At 43.5% G+C, this 22,782-nt stretch overlaps 1 protein-coding gene across 14 annotated transcripts in view; it reads left to right on the top strand.

Annotated features, from left to right (window-relative positions):
- MAP4 (microtubule associated protein 4) overlaps nucleotides 1-22,782 on the top strand; it is a 170,719-nt gene that overhangs the window by 105,458 nt on the left and 42,479 nt on the right. For 10 of the 14 annotated variants that reach the window (XM_056333974.1, XM_056333975.1, XM_056333966.1 and 7 more), the window contains 8 exons: nucleotides 409-519; nucleotides 1,117-1,245; nucleotides 2,823-2,888; nucleotides 4,195-4,335; nucleotides 6,111-7,172; nucleotides 8,272-8,415; nucleotides 9,233-9,403; nucleotides 10,547-14,905. In XM_056333974.1, coding sequence (XP_056189949.1) covers nucleotides 409-519; nucleotides 1,117-1,245; nucleotides 2,823-2,888; nucleotides 4,195-4,335; nucleotides 6,111-7,172; nucleotides 8,272-8,415; nucleotides 9,233-9,403; nucleotides 10,547-14,905 — 6,183 coding nt within the window. The remainder of the gene's footprint in view (nucleotides 1-408; nucleotides 520-1,116; nucleotides 1,246-2,822; nucleotides 2,889-4,194; nucleotides 4,336-6,110; nucleotides 7,173-8,271; nucleotides 8,416-9,232; nucleotides 9,404-10,546; nucleotides 14,906-22,782) is intronic. The other 4 variants (XM_056333978.1, XM_056333977.1, XM_056333967.1 and 1 more) reach the window with 3 other exon arrangements.

The following is a 22,782-nucleotide window of genomic DNA, read 5'->3' as shown; positions in this document are numbered from 1 at the left end:
GGCCCATCAGTCAGTTTATACTGCTATATTGTTCTGGGGAGGAGAGCATGCAGCTTACAGAGGCCTTCCTGGGTCTGCTCAGGAGCTCAGCCATTGTTCCTGGCTCCAGGTAGTTGTGTGTCCCCCAGGTCAGGAGCAGATGCTTCCTCCTTGAGAGGAGGAGACAGGTTCTCCATGCAAAGGTCATAATCTAAACTTTAGTCAGTTTTCCCTAGGAAGCAGTTTTACTGTTGAGCATAAATTCTGATTATTCTGAGGTGTTTGCCCCTGGTAAATAATGCTGCAGCTTTTCCTCCAAAGTCCGGTGGTGGGATCCGGTGCAGCTTCTTCTTGTTTTTTTAAATCCTCTCACTGCACCGTTTCTTCCTCCTGTGTGGTGACGCTGGCCTCGTTTTTGTCTCCTGCCAGACCCCTTCAGCACGCACAGAGGGGAGAATCTGCCTGACTTACTGTTCCCTACTGACATGAAGAATGTGCCACTGTTTACAGACCATGTTGATGCTTCCAGAGACATCCATGGTGAGTTCCTCCTCGGCATTTGTCCCTGATAGTCAGTGTTTGCTGTGTTCTCTGTTGACTTTCATGTGCTGGAAATTATTAAACTGATAAGTTCACAGATTATATAATTAATTTTTTTTTTTCTTTTTGTGCCTAAAGCCATTCCAATAGCTACTTCCAGGAAGGTTCTTTGAAGTGAAGGCAGAAGGAAATAGGACAACTAGACAAGTTGAGTTAAAGCAGGCATGACTGATGGCTCTTGTCTTCATGGGTAGAACCTGAATAGACATGAACTTTGTTCATAAAGTGGTCCTCAGTTTTTGGACTATTGGAGTTTAAGTGGTTATTTAACAAAAGAATTCACGGGAGCAGAAGCAGAAAGCAAAAGGGAAATAATTTGCCAGTGTTTAATGTCTTATACCTTGTTGAAAAGTATATGTACACAGATAATTTACAGTGCAGTTTGTAAAGAAAAGCTGAGAGGGTTGCTTACAGACTTTATCTAAACTGCTTGTGTGCAGAACAGAAGTTTATTTTCCAAGTGTATAGATGTCAAAATTTAGAGGGGAGTCATTAGGGCTAGTGTGGTGATTAATGAATGGCCTTCTATTTCATTAGCACCACATGGATCTGTGCTGGTACCTGAACAACCTTTCTTGGGGCCCCTGTATTCTCCTGCAGAGGCTCTAGATCCATCAGCCTTCATGGGCCTGGATTCAACTGCAGATTTTCTGCAAGCTGAAGAAGGTAAGAAACAGATGTTTCGCTGTTACTGTCTGCCTTGGTAGCTGGAAAATCTCAGTTTACTAATCCTAAAGAATCTTTACGTTGATACATAAAATGAGTCAAGATTAGAAGGTATCCTATTCACAGTGATGATTGGTGGTTCATTGTGAATGTTCTGAAGATGTCAGGAGATCATGGAATGGTTGAGGTTGGAAGGAGACAGAGGTCATCTTCCAGATGTTACGGTTAGATGAGTGGGTGGTGAGGTGCGCTGAGAACTGGCTGAATGGCAGAGCTCAGAGAGCTGTGATCGGCGGTGCAGGGCCTAGCTGGAGGCCTGGGGCTCCCCAGGGTCACTGCTGGGTCTGGTCTTGTTCAGCTTATTCATCGGTGACCTGGATGAGGGGACAGTGTGCCCTCCGCAAGTTTGCTGATGGTACAGAACAGGGAGGAGTGGCTGGTACCCCTACCCCAGAGGCTGCGCTGCCGTTCAGCCAGACCTGGGTAGGCTGGAGCTGGGCAGAGGGGATCTCATGGAGTCCAACCAAGGCCAGTGTAAGGTCCTGCTCCTGGGGAGGGACAGCCCCAGGCACCAGCACGGGCTGGGGGCGACTGCTGGGGGGCAGCTCTGTGGAGAAGGGCCTGTGGGGGTGCTGGTGGGCAGCAAGTCGCCCATGAGCCTACAGTGTGCTCTCGTGGCCAAGGGGCCAGCAGGACCCTGGGGTGTGTGAGGAGGAGTGTGACCAGCAGATCAAGGAAAGTTATCCTCCCTCTCTGCTCTGCCCTGGTGAGGCCATGTCTGCAGCGCTGTGTCCAGTGCTGGGCTCCCCAGTTCCAGAAAGACAGGGAGCTACTGGAGAGGGGCCAGCAGAGGGCTACAAAGATGATGGGGGCAGGAGAATCTGCCCTATGAGGTGGACCTGTTCACCCTGGAGAAGAGAAGGCTGAGGGGACCTTATCAGTGTCTACAAATACCTTAAGGGTGAGTGCCAGGAGGACAGGGCCAGGCTCCTGCCAGGGGTGCCCAGCGGCAGGACAAGGGGCAGCGGGCACAGGCTGCACCACAGGCAGCTCCTGCGGAACCTGGGGACAAACTTCTTTCCCCGGAGGGTGCCGGGCGCTGGCACAGGCTGCCCGGAGAGGCTGTGGGGTCTCCTTCTCTGGAGCCATCCCAACCCGCCGGGACGCGGCTCTGTGCAGCCTGCCCTGGGAGAGCTGCTTCAGCAGGGGGGTGGGCTGGGGGGGCTCCAGGGGGCCCTTCCAGCCCCGGCCAGGCTGCGATTCTGCAATCTTGTGATCTTGCCTACCCCCTGCTCAGGCAGGGCCACCTAGAGCCAGCTGCCCAGAAAAACTGAGGGAAGAACCTGCTCGCTTGGGCCCTGGGGTCAGTGCTGGTTATGGCTCTTCTCTGATGCAAGCTTTCACTAGCTGTAATCACAGAAGAATGTGATGCTCTGGTACCGTTCTTAAAGGGAACTGAAATGTTTCCTGAGAATGAGCTCGTAAAACAGCAGAGTCAATATCTTCAACTGAAAAAACAGAGCTGTGTTGGTGTCAGTGGCAGGACTAAATGTGTTTGTTTTCCATGATGCCTGAAGAACATTGGATGGGAGCTCAGCATGATGTGAAGGGACCAGATGCCTCTTTCTTTGTTGAGCCACCAGGTAAAAATATTTTTCACTTGATCTGCAGGAATTGTCTATAGAAAGTTTTGCACAGCAGAAGCAGAGCATTGTCTGCCTTTTCCAAGAAACACAAGGCTGTAATGAAGTGGGACCTGACCAAGAAAAACACTTGTTTCTGATTCTCAAATCAGTTTAATACAGAAGTATGTGTTTTAGAGAGATGCTACTTAACGCACGTTTTCTGGTTTAGTGCTGTTAAGGGGTGGGGAGAACCCTGCAATTTATAGACTGTTTTATTTAGGGTAACAAATTTAATATATGCAGTTCCAAGACCAAGCGTCAGTAGATATCAGCGGCATGCCCTTTTTGGGGCATATCGTGTAGCAAGGCTTTAATTGACTGAAAGCATGCCCTTTTCATGGGTTTTGGGGATTGAATTAAGTTAGCAGATGTAGATGTGTGAAAAAAAATAAATAAAGTAAGTTCAGCAGCAAGCTGTGTGGATTCCAGACTGTGTCTCCATTCTGTGCATCTCCGTTATAGTGAAGATACCTTCATTTCCAGTTGGGATGTGTGTTCAAGTATTACTTGACACTAAAATAATAAATAGGATGAATAAAATTTACTCTTGAAAAGAAGCTTTGAAACTTTACTGCTGTCAAGGATTCTAATTTTTGTACACATCCAAAGTCAAATTTGTCGACTTGAGTGACAAGTCAGAGCACTCGAGTTCACTGCTTTTAAGGGTCAGTGCAGCTGAGGGCACCAACAAACATAATTTTGGCTCATGTGTAATGAACAGAATTGTAAACTAAATTCTAATTGCAAACCTGTGTATTTCTGTCCAATTACCTTTAGATTCTGGTTACAGTTAAATCTTTGAAGCTCCATTGGAACATGATTCCGTGGTGGCTGCATGTATATTACTATATTTGATCCTTAATGGGATCTTCATTGTTGATTTTGGTGAACAAGCTAAGAAGAGAGCAGTTTAACATTGCTTCTGGGTAGAAAGTGGTTCTGGAGCTGGTGGCCCTGCTGGGGCTCAGGGTAGAGCTGGAGTGCTTTGTAACTGAATGTTCCTCAGCTTCTCTCAAGACACAAGTGTTTTCCTAGGTACTGCGCGAATTAATTTTCTGAAAAGTGGTGATAAAAACTGATTCTGTTTTTGTCCGACCCAACTGGGATGCTGAAGTGGGGGAGCTTACTCATCAAGGCTGCTGCTGCACAGAGCACAGACCAGGCAGTGCCTTGAGAGGGTGATTCACATCCTGGCAGCTCCAGAAGAGAAGGCTGTTTGCTAAGATCTTTGAGTACTAAATGAAACTTAATTTTGTATGCCCAGTGTCCTCCACCATGACAGAAGCAATAAAGGTGAATTTGCCGGAAAGCCCCATGGCAGCGGCTCCTGGTTTCGTTCCTACTGCAGTAGCAGCACCCTCAGGAGAGGCTGATGCTGCTGGTGGACCAAAAGGTGTGGCATCAGGTAAAGTTGCTCCAGTCTAAAGACTGGTGCTGGGTTCAAGCCCCTCATGAGCCACCATATAATGGTGGAAAGACATGGGATTGCCTCTTCTGAAGGAAGCACAGCAAGGTGTTAACAAATCCCGTTGTGGCTAAAGGCTTACGATACCTGAATTGTGTTGGTGAAAAATAGCAAGTCTGTGTGACTTTTCAGCTCTTGTCACAGCCTAGTAACTGATTTAATGATTCTTTAATTTCTCAAAATTTTAGCTCCAGAAAATTAAGGTGTGTCAAGAACATGGTTGTACCGTGAGTCTGATACTGTATATAAATACCTTAAAAACTCTGTTTTAAAGAATCTTTAAAACAGACAGTTTTTAAGATGTTTATGGATACCATCAGACTCTTTGTACATTTTTGTACCAGTCTTTTATCCGGTTTCTTTGTGTTAATTCCAGTACATGCCATGATTCACCAGGGAGCATCCATACCACTTATAATATATATCTATTTACTGTCTTACTTTTCTGTAAAATCACAATCTTTAAATTGTGTTTTGGAGACGATCATGATAATTACTTTTAAAAAAAAAGGCAAAACCAAATGAGGGGTAGTGCATAATGGATCTTTTTGGTTTGGTTCACTGGAATATTGGTTTTATCTAAATGGATCCTGAAGTGCTCTTTTAGAAGGGAATTTTCCCATTTTTCTGATTTCTTTCCTTTTTCAGTTTAGGTATCTAATTTAAGATTTAATATATTTTCCATTGTTTGGGGAGGATATTTTTAGATGTAACTCAATCAGTGGACATTTTTGGTTTTTTTAGCATCTACTCAGCAACATGTCTGAGATGTTCAGGTCACTGTGCTGCATTACACAGAGCATGGGTAGTGCTTGGGGCTCTTGAAATTAATAGCTGCAGAAGAGAATTCTAGTGCTTCCAGCTTTTGATAATTTGTAAAAAATTGCCTCTAGACAGCTGAAATATTAAACTAAAACTGACTGAAAAAACTCCTTTAAGGGCATTTTATGAAAACGCTAACAAATGCAGTGGTTTGATTGTACTGTGAGCTAACAAATGTTATTTTAAAACCACAGTTCAGTGTTTAGTAGATATGTAAAAAATGAACGAGGCCAACTTGGGCACGAAAGAATAAAGGGCAGCTGGTGATTCACTGGATGGCAGTCTTTTGTGTCAAGAGTGCCGGTGCTCCTGCTCTGGTTGCACCATCATACCACCCATGAACAGCATAAACAGTATTTAAAATGAAGTATGTATGGCTCTGGAATGTTTCAGGAATGTTTCACGTGCTGTTGGAAAACACAGCTGGGCTTACAAAGGTGACACCAAAAGTCTTTGTGTCCTGCTATATAGGAAAACCCCCTTCTTATGATTCCTATATAGATTCTGTTGGACTGCGTTGCTCCTCACAGTGGATCCAGCAGCTCTGGTCTCTTGCCAGCTGTGTAGCATCACGTAGTTTTTAAAGCAAAACAATGCATCTTTTGGCTGATGTGTGTTAGGAGCAGGCAGATGTCTGACACTGTAGTCAAAGATACAAAACAAGGCACGCAAAGCTGTAGTAGGAAAAGCACTTGGGTGCTTGAGGAGTGTTATAAAGACTAGTTAGTACAACTTGAGTGCACTGGCATAAGGTGGGGAATAGGTGATGCTGAAAGACAAGAAGATAAGACAGGGAGTGAAAGCCCCATTTTATCTAGCCGTAAAACTGCACTGTTGGGTGTTTACATTCTGTATTTTTTCGTTGATTCCTGTGATCTGTGTTTCTGTAACAGATTCAGCGTGTGTTCCTGCCTCGGATGTCATGTCTGTTTCTGCAGAAAAAGCTGGGTCCATCCTTGCAGAAGACACCAAGCCGCCTGGAGCTCTGGATGCTGGATTTGCACCTCCAGCCGAAGCCAGCCCTCTTCTGGATGTTGCGTTTGCTTCTGCACCAGAAGCCAAACCTCCTAATGCTGTCAATGATGCATCCGTCCCAGCGGCAGATACTGGCTTCACCCCAGCAGCAGGTGCCATGTCCCATTATACTATGGATTTGGAGTTTGCCCCAGCAGAAGATGCAGGGTTTGCCCCAGCAGCAGATGTGGAATCTCACCATGCGATGGATTTCTCATTTGCCCCAGCAGCAGATACTGAATCTCCTCATGCTATGGATTCTGAGTTTGCCCCAGCAGCAGATACTAAATCTCCTCATGCTATGGATTCTGAGTTTGCCCCAGCAGCAGATACTAAATCTCCTCATGCTATGGATTCTGAGTTTGCCCCAGCAGCAGATACTGAATCTCCTCATGCTATGGATTCTGAGTTTGCCCCAGCAGCAGATACTAAATCTCCTCATGCTATGGATTCTGAGTTTGCCCCAGCAACAGATACTAAATCTCCTCATGCTATGGATTCTGAGTTTGCCCCAGCAACAGATACTAAATCTCCTCATGCTATGGATTCTGAGTTTGCCCCAGCAACAGATACTAAATCTCCTCATGCTATGGATTCTGAGTTTGCCCCAGCAACAGATACTAAATCTCCTCATGCTATGGATTCTGAGTTTGCCCCAGCAACAGATACTAAATCTCCTCATGCTATGGATTCTGAGTTTGCCCCAGCAACAGATGCAGAGTTTGCCCCAGCAGCAGAAGTCAACCACCATCATGCTATGGATTCTGGGTTTGCTGCTGTAGCAGAAGCCAAGCCTCCTTCCACCATAGATTCCAGGTTTGCCTCTGCAGAAGCTAAGTCTGTCCCTGCAGCTGACACCAAGAGTGTTGCATCTGAAGAGCTGATGACGTCTAAGTCTTCTCTTGAGCAAGACAAGTCACCCTTCGACAAGCCTCTTGCAGGTGAGTATGTATGCCTGAAAGCTTTGTTCGGGCTTGAAGTAGGAAGGCAAGTGGTGGGAGAAGGCCACTGTAAGTTGGCGTAGCGCTAGCAGCAACACTGCCAGTAGCGCGTAGTGATGGCTACACAGATGCACAATTGTTGTAAGACTGTCAACTAAAAAGCATATTTTTTAGTAGTTAAGATTATGATATGCCTTGCACAAAACATCTTAAGTAGAGCTCAGTTCTGCTGTCAAGATACAGAGGAATTGCTTCATGAGGATTTTTCACTTGTAAAACATAAAACTAGAATATCTTAATGATGATTTTTTTTACTTGACATTCTTAGCAGTGATTATGTTTTTACAACAGCTATAGAGACATTTTAGTTCATCCTATTAGTACTTATTTTTGTACTGCTATCATCCTCTGTATGTGTTCAGTTTATACTGAAATCTCCAACAGATCCTGTAGAACAGTGTTTTCAAACAAAGTTTCTTATCTTGAAAATGGTTTCTGAATAGACTGATAGGCTTTGTTGATAATTTTGTGACATTTCCTTGGAACGACTACAGGTGTTGAAGTGGTGAGGTGGGCGATTTCATTTTTCCATGTGGTGGACAGAAGATTTGCTGTGCTGTGTAGATTTCTCAAAGGACACTCTCCTTTCAAAGAGAAAATTGCTGTCAAATTATAGCAAATAGTTCTGGGCAGAGGCGGTATGTGTGGATTGATTGCAGGAAGAGTTGGAGCGAGATATTTTCTTTCTTACCTTCTAAAACTCTTTAGTTTAATGATAAGAGTAAATTTCAGAAGTGAGAAGTTTTAACAAAAACCCCCTCTATTAGAATGTAGTAACTGAGAGGCACAGGTGGATGAACGAAAGAGTGAACGCCAGGCAATAGAGGAAAGATGTGCTTTAGCAGAATACTTAGGCTTTCAGGAGGGGAAAGCTGGTAGAAAGTGATCTGAAAAACAGATTACCACTGTTTTGAAAGTGAGGAAAACTTTTAGTTTCTTGTGGAAGATAATAATTAGGTGAGGAATTGGTTTTTACCTTGATTAATGTAAACTAAGTTAAAAACAATACGCATTTTTATTCTTTACCTTCCATTTGCAGAAGCAACTGCAAATGTAGAACAAGAATCAAAAGTCCCAGAAGCTTGCGTTGGTCTTCTAGAAAAAGCTGAAGACAGCAGACCACCTCCCAGCCACCATGAAGAGCATCTTCCAGAACAGACAAACCATATTTCAGAGCCTGCAGGTGAGGAATGCCAACCACAATACAAAACTGGAGCCAGCACTTTGCTATCAGCTAATTCTCCCCCACCACCTAAGTTCTTTCTCACTGCCACTGTTCTCCAGTCCTTAGCAATGAAAAAGCAACAAAGGTTTAATTTCAAGAAGGTTATTAGTGCATGCTAACATGGGCACTGTTATAAATAGATGTAAATAGATATAAATAGATAACATTTGAAATTGCTATTCTTTAACTTGTCTTTTTCTTCCTCATTGTACCAATGTCTGTCATAATTTTTATTCCTATTTAAAATTGAAATAACATTAATTACATGTAGGACTGTTCTTTAACATAATTATGTCTTACAAATTAAAACTTACAGAATTATGTGTAGGATTTTTGTAGTATCTGCTTGAATGTATTCAAAGGTATATATGAATACTAGATGATTAGCATTAGACAGGGACTCCAGACTGATAATGGAGTATATTCTGGATTTGTATTCCAAGGGGAAGCTAGTATAGTCTGAATTTGGTTAATTACAAAGATGAAGATAAAAAAAACCCAAACCAAACCCCAAACCTTCATCCTGTGCTTAAGCCCCAGGAAAGTCTTTGCTTCATGTTCTACCTCCACCTTGGCATGTCTGCCAAAATATAAAATTGCTGCTTAAAATGGGATTGTGAGGAGATAACACGTAGTAGACTGCCATATCTTATAGACTTCATTCCTATTAAAAATAAAATAAGACCTATACCCTTTCCAGTGGCTTGCTTTTAAACTGCAGGTTGCTTGCATTCGTAAGAACTGAAGCATTCTGTTCGTCTTTTTCATATTTCAGTTCCAGTAGAAGCAAAAGAAGCTGTTTCACTAGAAAATAAAGACCTCCTTCCGGAAAAATCTGTTACTGCTGTGGATGTGACCGTTACAGAGAAACAAAAGGAGGCGGCTGAACACAACCATGTCCAACATGCAGAACCTCAGCAAGAAAAAGCCCTGCAGGAGCCCACAGGTAGAATATAAATAATAATTCAGTTTTAGAATGGAAATATCCTTTGTGAACTATTCACCTTTTCCTACTGACTGCATTGCCACTTGAGCAAGCAGAAATCTTTTTTGCACTAAGCAGCTGTGTGGTTCTTTGCATTCATTGGTGATTCTGTTTGCACTTTGCCTCTTATCTCTGCCCTCTTAAATACTCTTTTCCCCTCACCAAACTAAGAGCCTAAATATGTGTGCTACTAGTACTTTATCACTGGGACTAGCTTATTTCTTTTCTGCTGTAGGTTTTGAAAGCTCACCATCTTTTTGCTGTTACTGCTAGCTTTTTATTTTGGGTTTAAAAAGGACCATTAATTCTTATTACAATACTCCTAGTGAAGACCTCCTTCTAAATTGAGTTTTGTAATTACCAAAGGAAAACGTAATTTTTTTCCTGCTCCACTAACACAGCCTCTCTGATGAGCTGTGATTGCTTACACTTGTGACTGGAGGCTGATTTGTGGGCCAGGGCTAACTGACAAATGACTGATGCTCTCTCTGAAATCAGTGGCTTGTAGCTAAGGAAACCTAGCACTGCTGATAACCGAGTACAGCAACTGACTTTGGTACAGAGGTTCTGCCTTCCACTGCTTCACCGTGGGTGCTGTGGGAAACTTGGCTCTTTTGCTCCCTCTTCCCCATTATGCCCCTTTTCTCTTCCCCGGTCTCATCTTTCCGCTAAACTTCTATTTTCACATTTTGGAAGGATGCCAGCTAGAGATATAAAAAGCCTGTCTGTTATCTTGTCTTGCTAAGACAAAATGGATCCTTAATGCATTTTTAAAAAGCTATAGCATGTCCTTACAAGAACTGTTGGTTTTTTGGTGGGGTAGGAGCATGTATCAGGAATTACTATATTTTTAAATAGCATTGACCTATTTATCAGTAGTAGTTGAAATAGGTGGTGCGGATAAATGTCTATCCCAGCCTTACCGAGGTGGTTTTAGAATTAGTGTGGTATCAGTGCTGGGAAATTCTGTCTATATGAATGTATGGAATGTTTTAGATGTCTAAAATCACATATATATAGTGTGTGTATATAGATATACTTTTTTTTTTTTTTGTATGAAGCAAATAGTTGCTTTGATGTTTGAGCAGGCTTCCTGTATTCCAGGTCTACCTACTGCACAAATAAGGCAAGCTAACAAATCAAGTGAACGCAGGTTTGGCAGAGCAAAACCTGCACCAGTGCCCATTACAGATGTACCAGAGGAACGTCTAATAGGTATCCCACAACAGAAGAGTACTGACCCAAAAGTAGACCCCTGTTCTGTAGTGGAACTCAGATGTGTTGCTGGAACATCCCCTCGCAGTAGGTTTTCACATAAGAAGGCGACTGAGCAGCCATCTGGTGTGCTGTCGGAGTCTGTGGAGAGCTGCGGAGATCTGCCAAGGGAGAGCTGGGATTTGGAAGGTTCTCTGGCCATTGTGAAGAAAAAGAAAAAGAAACCAAAACAAAAGAGAAACCAGCTGCCAAGAACAATGGAGTTCTGGGATGAAAATGTAACAGTCTCAAAAGCTCCTAGAAACTCTCCGTTTGCTGCTGAATTGCGAAAACCAGATGCGTGTCCTGTAATGCCTGCTGAAACTCACAGAGAGCAGTCAGTTGCCTCAGGAAGCAGAGCTTCAGGTATGCCAAAGGACGCTAAAATAACAACTGGAAGTCCTATCCTGGGTGAACAAAATGCCTTCTCAGTGCCAGCACCAGGACAGCAGGCCCCAAAGCCCAGTGCACCGTTAGAATCTGTGTTGGATGCAAAAAATGGGGTTGTCATGAAAACAGAAGAAACGAGAGATGGTAGTTTGATGCTGCAATCTAAAGGCAAAAGAAAAGAAGTTCCCGTGGAGCAGGTAGGCAAGACTAAGGTGGGGGAATCTGTTACAGCAAAGGGGCCAATCAAGCCTATGGAGAAAGATTTTCTTGATAAAAATGAGAAGAGGGAGTATAAGGAGTCAAAAAGTGCTGACCTGATGGCACCTCTTTCAGAAGCGATCCATCTAAGCAAAGTGGAAGCTGCTTTACAGACCAAACCTTCAGAATTGCTCCTTTCTGATAAAGATAATGAGGCTAAATGCATATCTCCCAGGCGTGAGGCATTCAGTGACACTGTCCATCCTGAGCTTCAGACTTCCAGTGGATCACTGGAAGCAGCAGCAAAGGAAGGAGGTAGTTGTGAAAAAAGCAAAGGGGATGAAAATGAAGCCTGCAAACAGCCTGCTGTTCTAGAGGCTGCAGCGCGGTTGGACAAGCTTCCTAACGAGCCAGAGGCAGCCGATGAAGCTAAAACCATGTCCTTGGATAAGTGCATGGCCATTGACTTTAGTACTTCAGGGGGGGTATTGAAGACCCCAACAGATACTACTAAAACGCCTGTTACACCATTAGTTGTACCAAAACCCAAGGAAGTTACTGCTTTGCAAAACAGAAAGGCTGATGGTTTTTCAGAGCAGCCATTTCTTCTGTCGGATAAATCTGATGCAACCAAACTTCCCACCTCCGCTGAAGCAGTGGGCAGAATGACGGTAGCAGATTCCCCTGATAAAAACAAAGGGAAAGGATTTATTGCGTTAGAGCAGCAGACTGGAAAAGATCCCAATATTGCATATGGGATGGACAGACCTAAAAAAAAGCGTGGTGAAGGGAAAGTAAAAAAAATAAAAAGCTTCTCAGAGCAGATTATGTTTTCGGAGGATCTAAGCGAACCTACTGGTGGAGTGAGGACAGATGAGGTGATAAAAGAAATAGCTTACCCGGATAAAGGCAGAGGTTTTGCTTCTAGAGGACATCCATCAGTAAGCATTACACATGCATATCCTGCAGACGAGCCAAAAAAGAGAAGTAGTGATGGAAGAAGTAAAAAAGGTGACAAAAGTTTTTTCCAGCAGCCTTTTCTTGACAATAAGATGGATCCAAGTAGTTTTCCTGAAATAATTGATAAAACTAAGGAAGTCAGTGATAAAGGCAGAGAGAGGGGCTGTATTACTGCTGAGTGTTTTAGGGAGAATACACCAGATATAACTAAAACACAAAGGCCAATTGAACTGGTAACAGAGGAGCCTAAAGAAAATACTGGGGAAAAGGAAATAGCTGATTTGGGTGCTTTAGACCAACCATTCCTGCAGGAGAGTAGGAGAGAGGCAGCAAAACATCTTGCTATGGCTGGCCCACTCAGCCAAACAAAAGAGGTTGATTTGGTTAATAAAGGCAGAGAGGCTGGAATTATCTCTGCAGGTGAATCAGTTGTGGTAAATTCTGATGCAACACTGGTGGCAGACAAACCTAGGAAGAGGTGTAGTGATGGGAAACAAAAAAGTCCTTTGGGGCCGGCAGCTGTCTTGGATGCTGAGGTGGAAACAAGCAATCTTCCGAGCAAAGATAAGGTGGCTGGAAGCACAAAAGACAGGACCTTTGGTAAAGATCCTGTGTCTGGTTTTGAAAAAGAGCTTTTGCTGGAGAATCAGGCAGGTATAACCAAAAAGGTGCTGGAAAAGCCTGAAATACAGTGTGGCAATAGAAGTTTCTCTAATCAGCCAATTCTTCCAGGTCGTGAGACAGTAGAGCCAGAAATAGTCAACACTAAAGAAACTTGGCCCAAGAGTAAAGGTAGGGAGCTAGGTACACCCGAGCCTCTCCCAGAGCACAGGAGAGACGCAGCCGTAGCACATAGCCCAACCAAGGAACCGGTGATGGAGAAGCCCAAGAAAAAAAGCAGAGATGTGAAAGGCAAAAAGGCTGAAAATAGTCTTGAGCATCCTGCTGCACTGGGTCCAGGTAACGCCCCTGCAGTAGGTGAACAGGTGGGAAATATTAATCAAATTCAGCCTTTTGATAAAGGCAAAGAGACTAGTTCCGGTACTTTAGCAAGTCTGCTAGATGACTTAACTGATACTACTAAAGTGCAAGCTCCTGCTAGTCCTCCAGAGCCAGAAAAATCACACGCAAGTAGTAAAGACAAATGCAAAAAGACGGAGGCTAACTTACAGCAGCCATTTCTTCTGGAGCATAAAGCAGGTGCGGAACTGTTTCCTCCTTGTAACGTGGAGGTAACTGACAAACCTGAGGCAGAAGCTCCTGCTCCGTGCAGGGAGGTGGGTAGACTCGCTATCCTAGAGCGTCCAGCAGCGGCAGCTCACGCTCAGGCTGCAGTAACTGATAGATCTAAAAAGAGGGGTTATGATGGAAGCAGTAAAAAGGCTAAAAATGCCCCTGAACAGCCTGTTTTTCCAGAGACAAAACCAAAGAGGACTGAAGTGCAGCCTCCCAGGGGATCTGAGATGGCATATGGAATGGAAGACATGGATTTTGTTGATGAAAACAGAAATATTAAAAACTTTCCTACTGGCCCTCAAATGCTTTGGAATAATAAAGGAAGCCACTTTGAACCCTTTGCTCAGACTGCAGTAACTGGCCCCAGTAACACCGGTGATGTTTCTCCTGGCTTCCCAAAGCAGGCAGATGAGGCTGCAAGAAGTGAGGGGCTTCCTCCTTCTGAAGCAGTAGCAGAGAAAAGCAGCAAAGAGCCCGGAGCTGGTGCTAAGAAGGAAATACAGACGCAGAAATCTTGTGAGCAACCGATCAATCTGGGGCACAAAGAGCCTGGAAAAGAGATTTCAAAGAAAGATGGTAAAACCAAAGGGACTGGTTCCCAGGATAGCAGTGAGGCAGGGAAACCACTTTCTTTGGATCATTCAGTTAAATGGGACATTAAATCAAAGAAGGACGAAGTTCACCTTTCTCCTGGGGCAAAGGTGGGTGATAAAGAAGTAAGAACCACTGATAAAAAGCACAACACTGACAACACTTCCTCAGACCTTCCTCAGAAGGTGGCAGATTCAAAAAACAGACCAGCTCCTGTAGATGCCAAAGGGACAGAGAAACCAGAAGCAACCATCTCTTTTGGAGAGAAGGCCACTGGGTGCATTTCCCCAGAACTTGCAGTGACACCAGAGAGCAACGCAGAAGCAACTGTGCCGCGGGCTGTGGCAGAAGCGTCGATGGAGAATAAAGCTGAAGGAGCTGAGCTGGATGGAGGCAAGAAGAATGAGCAGAGCTCGCTGAAGTGCTTGGGCAGTTTGGACAATAAAGCGACTGAAGCAGAGGCTGCAGGTTTAAACCTGACAGCTGCCCAGACAACCAAAATTGGTCCTGAAGGTGACCATAAAGGTCATCCTCAGCCTGCAGAAGAGGATGCTGCTTCCGCTGGGGAAGCTCACCTGAAGGATGCTGCGGCGTTGAAGACTGAAGTAGATAAACCTCAAGATGCAACTAAAGAAAAAGAAGAAGAATGTGAACAAAAAGCCGTGAAGGAGGCAAAGAAAGAGAGAGTTAAAGCACCAGAACAGATAAAAGGCTACATGAGACCCACAAAGGCAAGAGGGGTGCCGACTCTGCCAGCCAGGTCTGCTGCTCCAGACACAGAGAAACAAAGGCAGCTGAAACCCACTGGTATGAGCCGGCAGAGGCAAGAAAAAGGTGTGTGTTTGCGGTTTGAGCTCGCAGCAGTAATCCAGACAGCTTGTGTGCAGGACCTTGCTGTTTGTCAGTGCATTGGCATGAATACATAATTGTTAATCCTATGTGGCACAAGCGAGTGTGGCATGACTGGTTTTTTGGCTGATCTTAAAAGGCTGCTAGTTCTGCTTGCCTGTCTCACAGTGCTAATTCCCAGAGTTTGAAGGATTGACAGCTTGGTCTAAGTTCCAGGTCCCTTGATTTTTTTCAATTATTATTTTTTAAGATTTAATTTGACATATACATCATAGAATATTTAAGTAAACTTGCACTTCTTGGTGTTCAGTTATATTAGCTTCTTGTCATCTGGGACTGAAAGTGACCTTCATCTGCAGTGCCACGGTGAATCATCGGGATCACTGAATAGCACTGCATGCCACTGGCGGGCAGGGAGCGGAGTGTTCCTGTGGTAGGAAATGTTCTGGATCGCTGTCGCGTTGCAGGGTTTGGTTTTAATCCTACCTCAGGCTAACTACAACCACCTACTTTTCCTCCTGCAGTTGGTTAATGACTGTACTTTAAGCTACCTTGAACTGCTAAGTCTACAGAATGTGCTTCCTTCTAGAATAATCACCTTTACTAAAGCAGAGTTGTAACAAAACAATAACGGGACTGACTCTGATTCTAAGATTCTCTCTGTAGTGAGGCAATGGATGGACTGGTAAGCGTTTTGGACTGTTTACCCTAGCTGTTGTCTGGGGAACAAGATCACTGTGCTCATAGGAAATGAGATGGATTAATGTAATAGAATTTAATGATGTTCATAGGAATTGTGAAATGGGGAATGTAGTATGGATAGAAATGAAACAAAAAAATATTCTTGTACTTCTGCTTGTTCTAAACCTTCCTCAGAAAGAACTGGCATCACCGCTGTGAATTCCAGTCTGCTGAGACGGGCTGAGGTAGTTTATCCCTGCCCTTAGGCGCTCTTAGTTTCTTGCCTTGTCATCAGGCATGAAACTTTGTTCCTGTTTCTGTGGAGTTCCTTGCTGCCAGTTTGCATGATGCAGCCACTAACTTAACAAACATAGAGCTCAAGTGCGCCTTAACATGCTGGTCAGGTTTTTGAGAGGTTTTGTAATTTTAATGAGTGTTGCATAACCTGAAGTAGTTCTATTTTAGTGAAAGCAGTGTTCTCTGCATGAACTTGTGCCTGCAGAAGTAATGTTCTTTGGTGCATGATGCTACAAAATAAAGGAAAAGCTAAAGGCAGCATCTTTTTAAAAAAAACATTTCTTTAAAGCTTTTCCATTGTCTACTAGAAGTCTATATTTTCCTTTGCTAACTGCTGTATTCAAGGGAGCGGAATTTTAGTAGCAAGAAAGAAAAGCTGCTCCAGAATGTTTTGCACAGGTAATGTGGGTACGGAGTTGAAGGATTCCTGGTTCAAGTAGCACTTCAGCCTGTGAGTAAGTTGGTACATACTTTGGCTCTGTAAGTTTGCGCAGGACTTTGATAATACTCGGTTGCTTTTCATCCTTCAGCACTTCATAGACTCAACAGTCTGGCTTTTTTAAGAGAAGCTCTGAATGACTGAGCTTGTTTTGGAAATGTCGGTTGACAGGTTCCTACGGCAGTTTAAATCCGAATGCTGTCGGGTGCAGGGTGCTGAGGCTGGCAGCAGCCCCAGCCCCTGGCATGGCTCTGGGCAGTCTCATGGTGACCGTGCAACAGCTGGGCTGAGTGACAAAGCATAAGTTGAAGTTGAGCTCTTAGCAGTGGAGGAGCAGATTTGCTTTGCCATCCAGAGACGTTACTGAGGTTGTCTCTCCTTCCATCCACCGCCCGGCTCATAGCAAAGCAGCTGTTCAGTGAGTTGTGAAACAACAGCAAAAGCCCGGGCTGAATCCCTGAGTTGGCCCAACTGGTGTGGAAGTGCCTTAGGCTGAATCTGAGGGTGAAAGAGTGAATTCATGCATCAGCTGAACACAAGTTAAAACCATAATCAATGAAGGGAAAGGTGTTGAGATTCAGGACCGTGAACATGAGTGTGCTTGTTTACTGGACGGAGAAGGAGCTACAGGGATCCAGGAGATCACTGTTATAGTCCAGTTTTTCACTAAGCTGTTGAGGCCATGGACTGTACGTACCCTTTACGTGCCTGTTCATCCTGCTGTTAAGATAACAATTGAAAATATAAAGGTTTTTTATTTTCACTGGTCCCCAAAATGTGGCCAGCGCTTCATCTGTATTTGTCAGGTGGCACTGGGAAGCTCATACTTTGCAACACCTAGCATCCGCCCATATAAGCTATTTTTCATTCACCTGGTGAGCAGTCAGGTCTACTATCAGAATAATGCATGTAGGTATTTTGGAGGATTGTCTGCTGAAGTTTGGTAACTAAAATCTCTTTAGCCAGGTTCCCATGTCATCTTACGCTATGCATTCTAGAGCAACAGGACGGCTTTCCTAAATGCATCAGCTCCTGTATGTACTACTAAAATAGGTATGAGCTTTGTGATACAGCTCCCTTGGGAGTCATGGCAACTGTGATGCTGCAGATTTCTCACACAGACAGTAGTTGTATGTATCTTTCATAAATTAGGCCTGCAAACTTCTGTAATTTTTTTTTTCTAATTTTGACTTTGCAGCTTAAAGTTAAGAAATGGTGGATGTAAGGTTGTTCATGCAATTTGAATTTAATCCCTTATCTATCTTTTGGATTTATTTCAGCTTCTCGGGTTTTGTTGTTGCCATTGTAAGAACTGCCCTAGATTCTTCTGGAAAATTATTTTACACCTTTTAATGTCAGGAGGCAGCTGAGATGATAACAAACATGTCAGACCAGCCTTTAAAATGTGACTGAGCCTTTATGCTACCTCTTGTGTGGAATTAAAACTAAAATTGGGAGTTATGTATAAACCCCAGGGTCCTAAAGTCTGTACTTCCAAGCAGGTGCCCTGGCTGATGCAGGGGATCTGATGTTGAGGAGTGGTTAACGGAGGAAAAAACGGAAGGTTTTCATTCATCCAATGCTGAGCATTTTGGTTCAGATTTACTGCTAGCATCCCTCTTCCCTTTGGTCCTCAAGCTGTATTTCAACACTGAGCCTTTCAAAAGATTCTTTTTTCCTCCAATCTATCCTTAAAGAATAGTCTATTTGAAAAAAAGAAATTGATTTGTTTCAGTGTTTTGGATTTTGTATCTTCTTATGGTTTTTGATTTGCATAAGCTGTTCAGGAAAGGGCCATTTTCGTGTGCATCTGTTACAGCGATGCTCCAGTACTTAATGCTGTGGGCTTTGGTGCTGGCAGGGGAAAGAGCTTATTGCATAACCCCATTGTGTTCTAGACAGTTATGCTTCGGAATTATTCTCCCAACCATGGAGAGGCCTGTGGAAGTGGTCATCTGATGCTTTAGTTACCCCCTTTCCTCAAAAGCTTCCATCACAGCCTCTGTCGCTGCCTTCTGCGGGCACCCTTCCAGCGCCAGACCTTTCAGCTGAGCTGATGACAAGCTGTCTTTGCAGCCCATTGGCACAATCACCGCGTGTAATACAGTACATATTTCTCAATATGACAGCTCTAAATCCCTTGTGTGTAAATAAGATACGTTCACAAGGAAGAAATGCCATCCCTGCTTAATGACAGTATTTGCTTTTCTTTTACAGCCACAATGAAGCCCTTTCTCTAAATATTTTCTTTTCCTGACTGGTTCCCATTATGTTGGTGTCATTATAATGTTAAGTCGGTTTAGCATTTCCACAGTAACCTTTCATTCATATAATGGCTGTAATTCTCCTCTGGGACCCCAAACTGTAATTGGGTTTGTCTAATCTGAGCTAATCAGCTATGTGAGCACGGTGGGGCAGTGGGCTGTGTGGGTGTGCATCCACCTCACCTGAAGTCACCGTCACAGATGCAGTTGTGGACAAGCACCTCATAACAGCAGTGGTGCTTTAATAATGCTTTTGAAGTGCTCAGAATTCCATCACATTGCAGCCTCTTCAGTAATTAAGACCTGCCTGCTTAGGTGTATGAGAGAAGTGAAAACCAATGTCACCAGCCAATTCTCATGCCGGTATTAAAAGTATTTATGAAACAGCAAGAGAACTTCACTATTAAATGCTTCCCCCCTACATTTTTGCACGCGTGTGTTTGATTCTCCTAATTGTAATTAAAAGAAGAGCTGAGCTTGGAGGACATTTTTGCAGATCTGTAGCTTGCAGATAGTGGGAGCCGAGAGGCCTGTTTGCCTTCTGTAGAACCAGTGCTGGGCTCGGAATGTGCCGTTTATAAGGCTTGCTCAGAACAGTTGTAACTGTTGCCCGTCTTTTTTGTCTTCCTTTTTTTTTTTTTCCTGGTTGGTTTTGTACTGCATGTTACATTAACACTGGTGGTTTCTTTAGCTGGAAGGTCTCACGCAGCAACTCTCATTTTAAGCTGGCACCCTATACTCTTTGGCTAGGACTTCCTAAGCTTTGTTTTCTTTCTTTATTTTCTGTTCCTGCTCATCCTTGACACTCTGACCTTCAAGAAAAGCTGGGAGCAAAACAAATGCACTTCTGTTTGTAAATTCTGCCAGGTTAAGAATGTTGAACACATTTCCTTAGGGATGTTGTTTAACTTTCAGGGGATATCTGAGTTTCAAGCATTATCTTTCCTTGCTGGTTCATTGCTTGTGTATCATTCAGGTGATTTTGCTTTGCTTCTTTTCAGTTTCTACTTTCAAATACTCCTACAATAGCCAAATACTGATAAGAGTTTGAGTAGGAAACGCTCTGGAGTGTTTTAATTTTGGTTTTGGCTGATCACTAGGATTTTTAATGTATTATATGTAAATTCTAAAGTAAGCAGGGTTTGATGTGTGATTATCCTGTCCTATAGAGCATGAGGCTTTGTTTAAGTATCATATGGCTCCACACCTGTGAAATGTTAAGTTTGTACCACAAAGTTATGATGGCCAGAACACTAAATATTCTGGTTCACCTTTTTATCCTTTAGCCTGGCTCCTTCCAGCCTGCGAGATGAAATGAAGCGTGCGAGTTCAGCGGGTAGTGTCAGACTTCAGGCTTCATGTGTTGATGCTTGTTTCACACACAGTGAGTTTTGGGCTGAGCACACAATGTGTGTGTGTGTGAGCTTACAGATGAGCAAGTGTGTAAATTGCAGTTTTAAGGCCTTGGCTTATATAGACAGAGTGTGTCCATGATGGTTCTGATCAGTCTGATCACTGACTGTTATTGGTAATAACACTTAATTAGAGATCACATTAGTTGGCAATGCTGGCAAGGAGTAGCTCATCATCCTGGAAAGTGATGTTGCCTTAGAAACCAGTGCAAAGGACTGCACAGAAACGATTGTGTTAGATTGGGGAGGGGGGGGAAGCAGAGGCATTAGAAGGGATAAGTAATAGCTTTGGGAGTGAAGCAAAAATAGAAACACTAGGCTGATTCATCTGCTGAGGCTGGAAGCTTGCAGATTGGGTATTAAGTCGTGACGTGTTGATGTAGTGATTTTAGCCTGCTCTGGTTATTGGCACTGCCTCAGCCTGGGCAGCCACATTTTACCTGGTAAAGCCCGGTGAAGTGGATAGGGATTCTTTGCAGCTTCTTCAGCACTTCCTTTGGGTATGCCTGCCTTTGTAAAATGCTCCTGTTCATAGATACCATATAAGCATTGAAATACATCTACGCAGCTCAGATAAAAAGACTACAGATGTATTTAATGTTGGTACTGAAATTTGTGCTGTATGTGCTCAGCTTCCCCGACAGGCTTATTTGTGTCAACTGTACTTGTAAGAAAACACAGGATTTAATGATGATAAGAGGATGGGAACAGGCAAAATATAACCTTCCTCCTTGTGAAACAGGCTGCTGTCTTGCCACTGGAAGGTTGCAAGAAGCTCCAGGCAGTGGGTGAGACTCTACGTCCAGAAGCTGGACCAGGGTCTGACTTGCAAGAGCTTTTAACAATTTCCCTGCCATTATCGGACACATTCTGGAATATGGTGGAGAGCGAAAAGGATTGTGAAACCCCAGATCTGGTATTTGAAGAGTATGAAATCTTCCTCAAAGTTGAGCTAAGGGTAAAAGCAGTGGTTGTGCTTCCTTCCAGGGAGTCTGACTGGCCCTTCAAAACCAACTCCTCTTTAGCATGGGCCTTTCCTCATTTGAGTGGTTTTTCAAAATCTGTCCAGCTCTTGTTTTCTGAACATCCTCCCACCCTTTTCTGCTTATCTTCATTGACTAGCTTCTCTTACAATTCTTTAGAAAATTTAAAGTTTGTAAGAATCTAAAGGAACAGCTGGGACGAAAGCTCCGGTGTGAGGACTGCCGGTCATGTCTTGTGAGTGGCGATTCCTGGTCTTGCTGAAAGCTTAGCACAACAACCGTGGCATAGCTTCAGGAGCAGACTATTAATAAATTTAAAGAGAAAAATGCATTTGTTAGAAGGTAGAGGTTAGGGCACGGGAACTGAGAATGAGAATTGGAAACAACATGCTATGGGCAGGATGAAGCTGTTGAGAAGCTGTGTATGAACTCTACATTACCTCCATTAATATCCTGAGAGATTAAATATTAGATGACTTTAGAGATTTTTTCATAGCTTCTCCTGCTTCTGAGTATCCCAGGTGTTGAATATGGTTCACTTCCTACATTTTAAAATTATTAAATAAAGTAGCAGTGTTGGTTGTTACTGGCTGTATATTGACATTATGAGTCAGGCTTTTCTTTCCAGGGATGCAAATTTCTTCTGTGATACTGGGCTCTGAGGTACCAGTCCCTAAGTCAATGAGGATTTTCTCCTCTGTCTATTACAAATGGTAGCTGTTTGGGTTGTTTTTAGGAAAAAAGAATCAAATAAAAACCTACTAGGTGGCTTCAGGTAGCTTTACAACTTTACAAACTTGCCCTTGCTCTTTTTGAAGTGTATTAGGTGATCTCTAATGGACTGAGGTTTGCTGCAAAAATCTTGGTTTGGAATTGACTGAGCGGCAGAGGAGTAACTGTAATTACATGGGATGAGATGACTTCAAGGTCTGCCAGTTTGGGGGTCAAGCTAAATACTTTTAGCATGAGCAAGCACTTGCAAACAGTCCTACATCAGTTTAGGAGAGAGCATGCAAGCCTTGAGCTAAGGTCCCATTTTCCACTAGCAAGACACCTATGAATATTTTAAAGTAGAGAAAGAATTGTTGAGGCCTTTTGAGAAGTGAAGCCTGTGGGTGGAACTATTCTGGTTAATTAGAGGGTGTCATGAAAGATTCATATAACTTTACAGTTCCTTAGTCATTGTTTTTAAATATAGCAGTGTCTGAAATCCAAAGCTTAAATACAAGTGGATAAATGTGTGGATTGTAGCATTTGTCAGCAGCAGGTTAAATTCAGGGGGCGTAGTGTAGCTTCCAGTTTCTGAGTGTAAAAATACATTCATGCTCGGTTAAGCTATAGCGGGGAGTCCTTTTACTGCATCAGCTATAAGGACAAAATTTTCTCCCAGACTGGAGTCTATTGATGTCCGTAATGGCCAGTGTCTGTAAAGTATTGTAACCCTGGTTCAAAGAAGAAAATTTGCTTTAGTCAAGGATTAATCTGTACCAGGCACTTAAGAAAAAAGACGACTCTGCAGTTTGGGGCTAATGCAATCGTAGCAACCCAGCTACTGGCGGCTGACTGGCTAGAAGCAACCTCAGCCCTCTTGGGTAGGCTCCCAGTTTAAGCAGGGAAGCAGTGTCCAAGTCAAGAATCACAGTTAGAAAAGCCTGGTGGAGGATGCTGGGTGTAGAGGCTTCGCAGGATGGCTGAGTAGTGCACTTAGTATGTGTTGAGGCTGGTTTTGACCAGGTGAACACAGAGTATGAAATGCTAGGTGTAAATCAAGTGCAGTAGAAAAAAA

This window comes from Falco biarmicus, chromosome 4 (assembly GCF_023638135.1).
Source record: "Falco biarmicus isolate bFalBia1 chromosome 4, bFalBia1.pri, whole genome shotgun sequence".
NCBI classification, from domain to species: Eukaryota; Metazoa; Chordata; class Aves; order Falconiformes; family Falconidae; genus Falco; species Falco biarmicus.
The sequence above is the reverse complement of the archived record's forward strand: the minus strand, read 5'-3'. Positions and strand labels throughout refer to the sequence as shown.